Source organism: Camelus bactrianus, chromosome 6 (assembly GCF_048773025.1).
Source record: "Camelus bactrianus isolate YW-2024 breed Bactrian camel chromosome 6, ASM4877302v1, whole genome shotgun sequence".
Lineage (NCBI taxonomy): Eukaryota > Metazoa > Chordata > Mammalia > Artiodactyla > Camelidae > Camelus > Camelus bactrianus.
In genome coordinates this window covers 32,783,176-32,795,862 of record NC_133544.1, presented here as the reverse complement: position 1 = coordinate 32,795,862, position 12,687 = coordinate 32,783,176, and the positions used below count along the sequence as shown (strand labels likewise).

At 40.4% G+C, this 12,687-nt stretch overlaps 1 protein-coding gene across 13 annotated transcripts in view; it reads left to right on the top strand.

Moving 5' to 3' along the window:
* Positions 1–12,687, top strand: part of SYNE2 (spectrin repeat containing nuclear envelope protein 2) — a 288,295-nt gene that overhangs the window by 246,455 nt on the left and 29,153 nt on the right. For all 13 annotated transcript variants that reach the window (XM_074365411.1, XM_074365410.1, XM_074365419.1 and 10 more), the window contains 3 exons: positions 4,072–4,227; positions 6,286–6,444; positions 6,970–7,136. In XM_074365411.1, the coding sequence (XP_074221512.1) occupies positions 4,072–4,227; positions 6,286–6,444; positions 6,970–7,136 (482 nt within the window). The remainder of the gene's footprint in view (positions 1–4,071; positions 4,228–6,285; positions 6,445–6,969; positions 7,137–12,687) is intronic.

Sequence of the window (12,687 nt, the reverse complement as noted above, 5' to 3'; positions counted from 1 at the left end):
ATGGCATATTTCTCCTTTTGGTTGTGTTCAGTGTTTTATAACTTTATTTATATGGTATTGTACATCTTTTGTTAGATTTATTTCTTGGTAGGTTACTTTTTAAGTTACTGAAAATATTATCTTTTTCTAATTATATTTTCTGTTTATCACTGGTGCCTAGAAACATGACTGATTTTTTTGTGCATCAATATGATACTCAACTGTCTTCCTTAATTCTTTTGTTAATTTCGATACTTTATATATCTATTCTCTTGTTGGGGGGGTTTATGAACACAATCACCACTGGTGAATAATGACTAAAAAAGTTTCTTCCTTTTAATTCTTATACTTCCATTCTGTTCTGTCTACACTGGCAGTATCTTCAGAGCAGTGTTGTAGAAGCATTGATAACTGGCTCTTATGTGTCATTCCAGATTTTGAAGAGAATGATTCTAACATTTCACCATGAAATGTGATTTTTGGTGGTGATGTGTTAGTAGATGCCTTTATTAGGTTAAGAAGTTTCCTCTCTATCCCTGATTTTCAAAGTTTTTTTATCATCTCTGTGTGTTTTGGTTTAAATCTAGACTTCAGTAACAGATAAGAGGATCTCAAGTTACTCTCTCATTTGACACATAGAGTTTACTTTTATCAAGTCCAGAAACCTGTGTCAAATGTGAACCATAAACCCATGAGGAAGCATAATTTCTCCCAAGTAGGACACTTCTCAGTGTCCACCAGGATCCTTTCAGGTTCTATGGTGTCAGCATTCTGTTTCTCAGTGGAAAGAATCAAGGAGAGAGGCCAAGGGCATTGAGTTCATCCAACCTATATCCATATTCCAAAAAGATCCCAAGTAACTTGAAACCTGTCTAGGACAGTGTTTATCGTCCCTGAATCACTTGGGGGAGATACCTAACCTCTCGACCAGTCTGACCTTTTACTTTCCTACTTGGAAAATTACACTCCCGTTACAGCCAAGTTGATGTGTGGAAAAATTGCTTTACATGTTTATATGTGTGTGTGTGTGTGTGATTTCTTTATATATTTTATATACTACCTTTTCTTGTCATTGCTATAGTGAGCATCTGTGTTCATAAAACCTGTCAAACAATTGAGTCCTTAGGACAGTTTTATTTTTTTAATGATTTTTTATTGAAATATAGTTGATGTACAACATAATGCTAGTTTCAGGTATGCTACATAGTAACTTGACATTTGCATATATTATGAAATGGTCACCATGATAAGTCTAGTAACCATCTGTCCCCAAAGTTATTACAATATTATTGACCATATTCCTTATGCTATAATTTGTATCCCTATAGCTTACTTATTTTATAACTGGAGGTTTGTACCTCTTCATAAAATAATCTTTGAATAAGTAATGTAGTCACATGGTTCACAATTCAGAAGGTGCAAAAGGTACCCATGAAACTTTTTCTCCTATCAGTTTCTCTCCAGAGAGACAATCAGTGTTACCAATGTGTTGTGTATTCTTCCAAAGATATTCTGTGCATATTACAGGTCAGTATTCACATACATGCACATTCATTTTTTGGCCCTCTTTTTACCCAAATGGTAGAGTAGAGAAATGGGACTTGACAATCCCAACAGTAATTGAGTCCACAGGCAAAAGCTTAAAGGCAGTTGTGCTGTATTAGAGTCTGTTCAAGGCCTGTGCAGTGCACCACTTGATGTAGTTGAACAACTCTTAAGTTTTACAGCATGTGTTATAGGGACAACTGGAATTTTATAGGTACTTTTGCAATATAGAAAATTTTCCTAGTTAAATTAAGAAGGGAAAACATCTGACTGACGTTCTCTTTTGCAATTAATTTGGTAGCAGACCTGAACTATTTTGACTTAAAAACAGAAGCATGATTTTTGTTTGTTTGTTTGTTTTTAAAGTTTATTTAGTTATTTATTTATTTATTGGTTGGAGGAGGTAATTAGGTTTACTTAGTATTTAGTCTTAGAGGAGGTACTGGCGATTGAACCCAGGACCTCATGCATGCCAAGCATGTGCTCTGTCACTTGAGCTATACCCTCCCCCCAACAGAAGCATGATTTTTGAAATGTTTATACAAATAAGTGAGCATCAGCCTTAATAAACTTCCACAGTAGCCCTCACTCTAGGTATTGTTTGATTCCTTGCTTTTTTCCTTAATATTTATGAACATTTTAAAGCTTTTGAGATACACTGCCAGATTCTTTCCTTTCAATCATCCGTGTTGGTATCTGAGGACTTACTGTACACCAGGCCTCTGGATAGATGCCGGGTGGGCAACACATTGGTAAGCAATGTTGTCATGGCCCCAGCCAGTGTGGAACTGACAGTCTAGACTATTGAAGAGACACATGTTAACCAGAGTCCCACTAAGTACATACATATGTGTGTGAATAACTGTAAGCATGGTGAGTGGTAGAGGGAAAAGGGACCAGGGGGCTGTGAGAGCATGAAACGGGGGTCCCAGCCTCATCTAATGACTCAGAGAAGGCTCCTCTGGGGAATTACCTGTGTCTAAGATCTGAAAGTGTCCTTAGGAATTAAATATATCTGCGGGAAGCATCAGGGAGAAGGAGTGGGTAGCATTTCAGTCTAGTAATCAAAGAAATACAAATCTAAACAGTAACTAGGGATCATTACACATATTGAACTTGTCCCCAGAATACATAAAACTCAATACTAAACAGTGTGTGGAGAAAGATAGTCCTTCCTTTGAGGATACAGCCTGGCAGTATCTATTAAGAATCATAATACATCCAAATTCAAAAGCTCTACACCTGTTAATTATCCTTTTAATTGTAGGAAGAATCCAAGTATCCAAACCAACTTGATTTAAACCTGGCAGTGGATACCTTAAACAAGCCTCCCTTCTGGGCAGGCACCTGCGGCCCGCACCTCTGAGCGGGAAGCACTGCTTGAAGTTCAGTCTTTTGATCTCTAGTTTTGAGTTAGTGAGTGGCAAACGTCCACTTGTGACTTTCCCTCCTTATGTTATGGAGCTGGTAAAAGTGTTCCACTGCAGAATCTGCTCTCATCCATGCTACTTGACTTGTGAAGCTAAAACTAGGAAACAAAAATTTGGAGTGATGATTTCTCTTCTGATAAAGATGGTATTTCTTAAACTCCATGCAACCTTTAAAAAGACTTCTCTGAACCATCTTATTAAATGTGAATCTTTGATGGCAAGTTATGAAATCATGCCAGTGTAGCTTTTAGAACTCTGAAAATCAATCAGAGTTAGCACATTTTTATTGTTGCCACCCCTCAGACTTATTTCTGATATAAAGGAAATAGTCTCTTCTTTCGGATTTCAGTGGACAGGTATGAATAGAGACCCTTAAAATGTGCTAACATACAAAGAATTGGAAGCACAGTAAGAATCTTGAGTGTTTGGGCTGTTTGATTTTACCTTCTCTGTCGTGAAAGTAATTATCTCAATTAAGTCCTAGAATTCAAAACACTTATTTGACAAATACTTCATTAAAAAAAGAAAAAGTATTTCCAGGGTCAGAGGAAATGTTCTGCTAACCCATCTCTGGCAATCATTTGGAAAGAATTTATTTTTTTCTTTGATTATATTCATTCTTTTTGAAAGTTAACTGAAACAGTTTCCTTTGAACAGAAGCTGTTGTTATATGATTACCACCCAGCAACAATGCATTTCTTAGGTATTTTTAAACATGGCAAATCACATTTTACACTACATTTTCGTAACACAGTTTCAGGATTAAAAATATGCCTGTGTGTGTGAGAGATTATTACTAGGTTCCAAAAATACTTTCCTCTAAATAAAGACCTATTTGACTTTAAAACAGAATGAATTCTATAAAAGCCTGAAACACCTGAGAAAGTGAAAATAAAGGTAGAAAAGAGTTTTCCTTTGAGAGGAGGTGGCCAACCACAGCTGCAGACGCCGGCCCTGGGCTGTTTCTCATTGCGAAGGTCCCGCCCCCTTTCCTGGCCTCCCCTCCCCCAGAGTCCAATCAAAGGATTTGCCTACAGGTTTGGAAACAACAGCAGCCTGAGTTGAAGGGTTTCTTTTTTTTCTTTCCTCCCCCCTTCCTTCTTGTGTGTAAATGCAGGAACTAGAGAAGTCTTTGGCTCACTGGACTCAGAACTTGAAAGAACTTCACACTATGAAGACCGACCTCACCCGGCACATTCTTGTGGAAGACGTGATGGTTTTGAAGGAGCAAATAGAGCATTTGCACAGACAATGGGAGGACCTCTGCTTAAGAGTAAGTCAGTTCACTGCAGGGCACGGCTGTTCTGGTGTTTATTGAAATGTCTCCGAAGGCCAGACAAAGTAGAAAGGAGCTTAATTTCATTGAACCAGAGGCCCTTTTCAGTTGGAGCCCTGGCCGGCCACTGTTCCTTTAGAAGGCAGCAACACTGTTTAACAGATTTGACCCTTTGTTACTCCAGTGCTCAGTGCTGGAACTTTGCACACTTTTAATGAGCTTTTTAAAAAATCACCTTAAGTTGGGGGGAGGGGAGGTTTGCAGTTTTGAGCAGCTGTGTGCACTCTGCTCTCGTCTGGTACAGATGACACGTACCAGTCCCTGTCTTAGAATCAGGACTTCAGCAAAGAGGTCTCGTCTGGCCTTGGAGCAGTATCTGTTCTGGGCCCAACGAACAGTGGGAGTCGTACTTGGTGCCAGACTTGGGGGCATTTTATCCGAGAACTTTGCATTCACATGCGGTCCAGTGTTTATTTCAAGTAGCTGGTTTTTAAAACTCTAAAAGAAATGATTAGCTGCTCTACTTAGTATCTCAGTGGATCACTTCTGCTTACTAAGAATTAGATTGTGGTTAGGGTATGTTTGTGACAGGATCAGGATGGAATTAAAAGGTTCTAACAGAGCCTTGTTTTAAAAACATTTAATTCTAAGGAAAATAAATTCGTTAATTTCATTTTTGTGAATTAAGAAGAGATGTATTAAAAGTTGAAACTCAGAAACTTTTGAATGCATTTTAGTAAAATAAAAATGTTTTCCCTTCTTTATCTTAGTATTTAATGTTCACAATATACCCTTAATTTTAAAAGTCCTTTTAGAATTTTTACTCAAATTTTGTATGAAGGGAAATACTTAGAATATGTGGAAAGTATCCTGAAAAGCAGACTGGAGCCCAGGTGTTCCTAATCGTTACCATTTTGAAACCAGTCAGAATGACGCCGTGGAAAGTGCCAGGATTTTTAAAAGCTAAGTAGGTGCTCTGAGGAATAGGAAAACACTTTTTTTTAGGGATAGTTTTTTGAGCCTTCTTATTTGGTTGGGTGGATGTACAAACATTAAGATATTTTTGCCTCACTATGGAAAGAGCAGAGGGGTTTTTTGTACATAGCAGAGAAATCTCTGGGAATTCAGCCTTGGTTTCCCCATTTGCAAAGTGGGATGTTCAAACTTGACGGAAAGAACTCTTAGCTACTCCTATCTCTAAGATTCTAAGGATTTCTGAGACCTGGGAATACTTTTGTACATTTAGAAAGGGTGATTTGCATTCTTTAAATTTCTATTTATTTAAGTTATAAATTGAACCCTGTAAGGAGGAAGACCCTTTGATGATGTCAGCTTAGGGGTTGCTAATGCATAAAGGAGCACTTGAGTATTTTGGAATCAGCCTGCTCACTACAGGCCAGTGTTTGGTTCCATTTCCATGGTTCCCATGCAAAGCCATTGTGCACATTGGAAAGGTGGATTAAATGAGTGATGTGTATTGTGTTTTATTTTATTTTGCTTTGTTTTTAAAATATACCACTAAAACATTTAAATGACTTTAATTTTCATGGTCTATATGAATTACAGATGGTAGATTTATATTGTGATCCAGGTGATAGTTTTTAAATTAAATGTGCAAAACATTGGCTTTAAGTAAGAATAAGGACTTGATCATTTTTAAGAAAGGTAATAAATTAGCATGTAGCAAGCAGTAAATAAACATGTTGAAAGAATAAGGAACAGAAGAAATTTGTATGCTGTGTAATATATTCTTTCCTGTTTCTAGTTTTTAATATAACTCAATAATAATAGATATATATTGGATAAAACCGAATCCTTTTGTCAGTTATACTTCAGGTACAATTTTGCTGTTGTTGCTTTTTATGCCATTCATCAAGGTGTAAGACACTTCTGCTGAAGTTGAACCCTAGGGATTTAAAAGGCAGAAACATCACAATGTTTACAGGACCACTGATTAAAATGAATGACTTCTTAGTCCTTTTGATGGGGGTAAAGGGAAGAGAAAAACTTTCCTTCCTGCATGTACTCAGCTGCCAAATGTATTTTCATTTCCAGGTGGCTCTACGCAAACAGGAGATAGAAGACAGACTCAATTCATGGATTGTGTTTAATGAAAAAAATAAAGAGTTGTGTGCGTGGCTGGTGCAGATGGAAAACAAAGTTCTGCAGACAGCAGACATTAGCATTGAAGAAATGATTGAAAAGCTACAGAAGGTAAGCTGGGGTCCCCAGATGAGTGCAGTTACGACTACCATGGTATTTTCTGCCCTCCTCACTCCCAGGCTCAGAACTGTACAATGTTGTAGGTACATTTCCAATGAGACAGGAAATGTGGGTCATTCTAAGTGGGCATCCCACAGGGAAAGGAAGAAAGAACATTCTTCCCACAGTCCCCCAAAATGTCACCCAGTTAAAACTCAGGAAAATTCTTGCTGATCTATTCGGTTCAATTAGTTATACTCACTAGTCCTTGGCTCCCAAGTAGGTTAGATCAGAGGAAACCTGTGAGGGAAACCAGGGCTTTTGAATTAAGAAAGTAACTACTGCCTGCTATATTGCACGTGCACTCAGTGAGCATCATTTGAGTCTTTAGCTGCTCACTGGGGAGCTGCACTAATGGGTGTGAGAAGTGTTTTTATTTTTTGAAAAATTTCAGGAGGCACAACTGTGTGTATATAGCTGGCAAAGAGACGAATTTTGGGTGGTGATTCCATCTTTGTGTTTTGGTGCCTCTGCCAGGACTGCATGGAGGAAATAAATTTGTTCACTGAAAACAAGCTACAGTTAAAGCAAATGGGTGACCGTCTCATCAAGGCCAGCAACAAGACAAGAGCAGCTGAGATTGATGACAAGCTGCACAAAATCAATGACCGTTGGCAGCACCTTTTTGACGTCATTGGATCCAGGTAAGAAATGGCCTAACCATCGATTCCTGCTCCCTGGATACAGATCTCAAAACAGCCCAGTCTTCCTAGGGGGTAATCCGGCGCTTTTACAAACGTACAGGTAGAGAGAGGCAAGGTTTGGTACAAAAGAGTGGAAATTCTTATTTCAACACAATAGGAAGATTATATTTTAATACGTTTCACTTTAATATTTTTTTCTTTAAACTGAAGATTTCACATGAGTTAGACTAGGTTTAATGAGAGTTGGTCCTTGAAGAGGTATTATTTATTATTTTGGGGTTTTTTTTTGTGTGGGGGGGGTAATTAGGTTTGTTTATTAATTTATTTTAACAGAGGTGCTGGGGCTTGAACCCAGGACCTCATGCATGCTAAGCACGCAGTCTACCACTGAGCTATAGCCTCCCCCCTGAAGGGGTATTATTTAGAAATTCTAATACTGCCTTAGATTCCCGTGTCCCCCAGATGAAACCAGGCCTGTCTGTTTCTGCTTGTGTGTGGCAAGTGCAAGCAGGTCAAGGGCACAGGCCTGATTTCCAGATGCTGCTTCTGGAGGTCCCTGACCGCCCCCTGCCCCCACCCACAGGGGCTTGGCACACCCAAGTCCCAGCTTCTCTGGAGGTGTGTGCTAGGTGTGCCCGGTCCCCAGTGGGCATCTGGTCCTCAGGTGTGGACCAGGGAGGCAGGGCTGTGACTATAAATCAAAGCTCTCTAGTGCATATCAGGAACAAGACTGATCATTTTATCTCTCTTCATGAAATGATGACAAAGCTACTCAAAGCTTTGAAATGTCCTGTGTTCAAATCCTCTGTCCAAAGACAGACCCCGACCAAAGTATTTGTCAGTTGTAACCTGGTACACAAAGAGCAGTCACTTGGCTTTCGGGCCATTCATGCGGCTTTGTTTCCACTGGCCGAGTGAGTCTTTTACATAATAATGCTCAGCTGTTTTGAACACTTATGATATGTGGACTGCACAGGAGAAACCTGTAAGGTAAATGAACTGGGGAATACTGAAAATAAAATACTCTCAATAATTTGGTGTCTCTTTTTACCTCGCTGTTGACTGTAAGCATTAAGCGAACCTGATTCAGTCAGCAGAGGCACCAGGATAAGTGCTATGAGAATTACAGACAGGAAGTAAGATGAGTCAGTTTTATTAATGGGAACAGGCATCTGAGCAGCTGTAAAGCCAAATGGCTTCAGAGCTCATCTTCCTGCAGTGGGGGTGGGGATTGGGAAGAGCCTCATAGAAGAGAGGTGTTCCCAGATGGTCCTAAATTAGGGGTTAGGACTCAAGTGCAACGGGTGGCCGAGAAGGAGAAATGTACGTTGTAAGCAAAAAGGTACAGGGTAGAGCAGTATAGAAAACTTGTTACAAGAAGCTTCATTGGCTCAAGTGCAGGAGATGAAGCTTTTAGAAAGGTAGGTTGGGGCTGAGTCTTAGAAGAGCTTAAATCTCAACTCAAGACATGGCCTCCTAAACAAAGTCTAAGTCGTTCATGGTTTTTCAGCTGTGAAGGGTCTGTTGAAGACTAATATTAGGGTGACTTTGCTGGCAGCCTCAGCTGGGCTGAATTTAAAATCTCTTTACTGCCAGTTGAAAAAAAGAGTCTATGGAAATCCATGGTGGTGACCCAAGTAAGGATTAAGAGCACAGATTTTGAGCCAGTCCTGACTTTACCACTTACCGTGGAAACTTAAGGAGTGATTTATCCTTTCTAAGCCTCAGTTTCAAAATTTGCAAACTGTGTCTAACAGCACCACTTATGTCTGAGGATGTGTAACACATGTCTTGCGTTTGGCCCACGACCAGCATATGGGAGCCAGCATTTATCCAGTGGTTATTATCATTGTCTTTCCCTAAGACCCTAAGTAGCACACTGGTTGAGTGAAAGAGGATTCCCTCGGTTATGTCTAATAGTGAGAGGTCTTTCCTCTGTGAGACCAGAGTCTATCTTATTTCTAGCACTTAGAACAGTGCTTCAGATATCTGTTGAAATGAACGAATGTTCCAGTATGTATGAATGTGATCATTTCTGTTGGGTAAATTGTGTCTGATGTGTCTTTGTCATCACTGTCTTTGTCTTCTAAGTCTTCTTGGGCACCGGGCACTGGCCAAGGGGATAAGGACATCATGCCTGTTCTTAGGTCATTTGGGAGCAGGATGTACATGATGCTTCCTGAAGACCTGAGTGCTGATTCATTCTTAATCATTTGTGCTTTGGTGATGTCACTTCAGTTTAACAGGCTATTTGCTTTCCTCCCTCCTCTCTGGCTACCTGTCTTTAGCCAATTCCTTGGTGGGAAAGAGGGGAAAAAAAAAAAGCAGGTGAAATTTCAGCGGTCTTTTTGGAAGGAGTAGCTGGCAAAATAAGGAGTTGAAATAATAGCAAATATATTGGCCACTGGCTATGTTCTTAACAATGTGCTTTTTATGTATGATTTCACTTAATCATTGTAATTCGGAAAGGTAGGTAGCATTATCCCATTTTTACAGATGAGGAAACCAAGGCACTGAAGTTAAGTAACTTGCCCACAGTTGCATTACCAGCACATGAGGCAACCAGGACTTGAACTCAGACAGTTGTATTGCCTCCCTGCTACCCCAGATCCGTCTAGTTTGTTACCTTGAAATGAGTAGATCATATTGAGACCCTAATCCCTTCAAAGCTGAGGGAATAGTGAGGGAATAATTTATTTTACCTTAAAGCAAAGGCCAGGCTGAGACAGATGGCAGACAGTCAAGGAAAATCCCAGTTGAGTTTATACTTCCGGTGAATCTGTGGTTTGAGGCAGCAAACTTGGACCTACCATAAATTGGCCTCCTGTAGAATCAGTTCCTCGTCTAATCTCTGACGCTGATCACATCACCATCGGGAAAGCAGGGGGGCACAGTCTGCAGAATTTGAACCACACCGACCAGAACCTGCAGCCCTGCAGGATACACTAATGGCCTCATTTGGCCAAAGAATTCTAGACACCATTTAACCACTCTGTCCTGCTCACAGTATTGTGCTGCTTCACTCCTGTGGCAGGGACAGCATCTCTCTTTAAAAATGGTAAGATTTGGAGGAATACCCTGTACAGGTACTGAGCTTCATGACTTCAAGATTTTAACTACAAGCCTTTAACTTCAAGGCTGGGAATGGTGTTCAGAAGTCCAAGATCTCAGTAAATCAGGTTTAATTCACTGGAAGGGAAAAAAAAATGGAAAAAGGCCTATTGTTTTGGGTTCATTGTCAGCAATATAGAGGTAAATTTTAAAGAATTGTTAAAACATGGAGGACAGGGTTACTTAAATGCACATTAAGTTTACTGATCATTTCAGGCAGTAGGCTCCATTATGAGGTAGATAGGGGAAGAAACCAGTGTTGTTTATTTTTCTGTATTATTTCATCTCATTCTTGCAACAACTCTACAAGATCAGTATTCTCCATTTCACAGAGAAGGATGTGGCAGTTCAGAGAGGGTAAATAACTGAGCCAGGGGCAGAAGAAGCTCTGCACAGGCTGGGCCGGAGCCAGGGTCTTTCTGTCCCCCTGTACCATGCATCAGAAGAGCACTTGGCAGCTTTGAGACTTTTTCAAAGTGGTTATTAGAATTTTCTAAAACCTAGAACTCAATATAGTCTTTACTGTCTACTCTAGAGCAGTGGTTCTCAAACATGCATCGGACTCCCTGGAAAGCTCATGAGAACATGAATGGCTGGACCCGACCCCCCCCCCCCCCCCCGCCGAGCTGCTGATTCCGTGGGTCTGGGTGGGGCCAAGAATGTGCATTTCTAACATTAGAGTGCCAGGTGTTGCCAATGGTGCTGGCCCAGGGGACACAGCTAGAGCCAGCAGCAGGGTGAGGTGACATGGTGGATTTGCCACTTACCATGACCAAGTCTTGTGGCCTCTGCGAGCCTGTTTGCTTGTTAAACTGTACAAGGTCCTGGATGAAAGAGCACCGGGATAGCTATGGCTGTGTCCCTGCACATGCGCTGTTGGCCTCCAGTGCGGTGTGGCTGTGTGATGGGTGGCGGTGGTGCTAGGACCCAAAGCACTGCTTTCCCTCTGCTTGTAAAATGTTTTCCAGCTTCTCTAAAAGCCTTAAAGCAAAGAATCTAAAGGACACATCTCCTAAAATAACCAAATAATCGAGGGGGTTGGGGTGCCTATGTCAGTCTTAATGCTGACTTCCTCGCATAAGGTCACACAGTCCCTCATGTTGGCATTAAAATTCACAGAACTTGCTCTCCATTGAATTGCCACAGGAGCTTTTAGCATTTCTCATGGGCCCTTGGGCAGCTTCTTAGATTTATGTCATCTGAACTCTTATAAAACACGCTATTAATTTCTTCAACAGAAAGCCCATTTGGAGCGCTGTATGTTTTTTGGGAATGGTGTGATTATTCTGGAACCCAGTCTGATTTGATGACAAATATTAAGTGTATCCTACTATGCTTATGGACAGATTAAATGAAAAGTTAATTTTTTTCATTGTAGCTGTTGGCTCTTTCTCTTCCCCATATTTTCTTAGATAGTATCTTTGAAAAGTGACCCAGAGAAACCTGAATGCAGGAGAGATGGCTAAGTCACAGAAGTCGTTTTGCAGAACTACCGATATGTGTGAGTCTGGGTTTTAGAGAAAGCTAAGTTATCTATTAAGAAGAATAGTTTAGACCCAGGGTGATGGGTGATGGGCCAAAGGATGCGAAGTTGACTTGTTTCAGCACAGACCACAGCTCTGCAAAGAGGTTCCCTGGTCATCGTCCCTTCAATGGGACTGATGCCAAAGAAAGCCTCAGCTCAACACATAATCTCACCTACTCTTGATTTCAAAATCACAATAGTTGAACTCCTTAAAAATCCATATCCTTTTGTTTCCCCAAATCCCCTCCCCATTTCATTCATCACAGCCTCTGCTGTGCCCCATGACACAGGGGCCCTGTGTCCTCAGTGAGTGACTCTGTCTGGTTGTTTGTCTTGGCAGAGCCTCTTCAGGGACATGGGGTTGGGGGGCCCTTTTTTAAAGACTCTTTGTAGCAGCCTGTGAGAATGATCTAGTCACAGCTTTCAGTGCCTGAAACACAAGACAGCTCAGTGGAAAGATACCTCAGAGCATTTACACTGGCATCTGTTGGGGTTGGCATCATCAGTGATTTATTTTTTTTTAATGTGTATTTTCTAAATGTTAATTGTGGAAAAAGGAATATGGGAGCTTTTTTTCCTTAAAAAAAAAAAAAGTCATGATTGTTACTACCTTTCTACTAATTTCTTTTTGAGGGTAGCATCATTGATGGACTTGGCATCCTTAAGCTGACGTTATGAAGGAAGGATGTACTCGGACATACTACCATATGGTCCCTTCCTCTTTAGACTAGATAGCTCTCTCGCTATCAGAAGGATCAAGTCTATGAAAAAACTTTTTAACCAAGTGTAATTTTCACATTTTACCTACCAATATGAAAAGCCCACCTGCTTTACAAGAGTAGCAATTAAAATGTTGTCATTTACACTCAGCAGTTATTACCATGGCAACCATGTGTTAAGATTGTTTTTCCATCC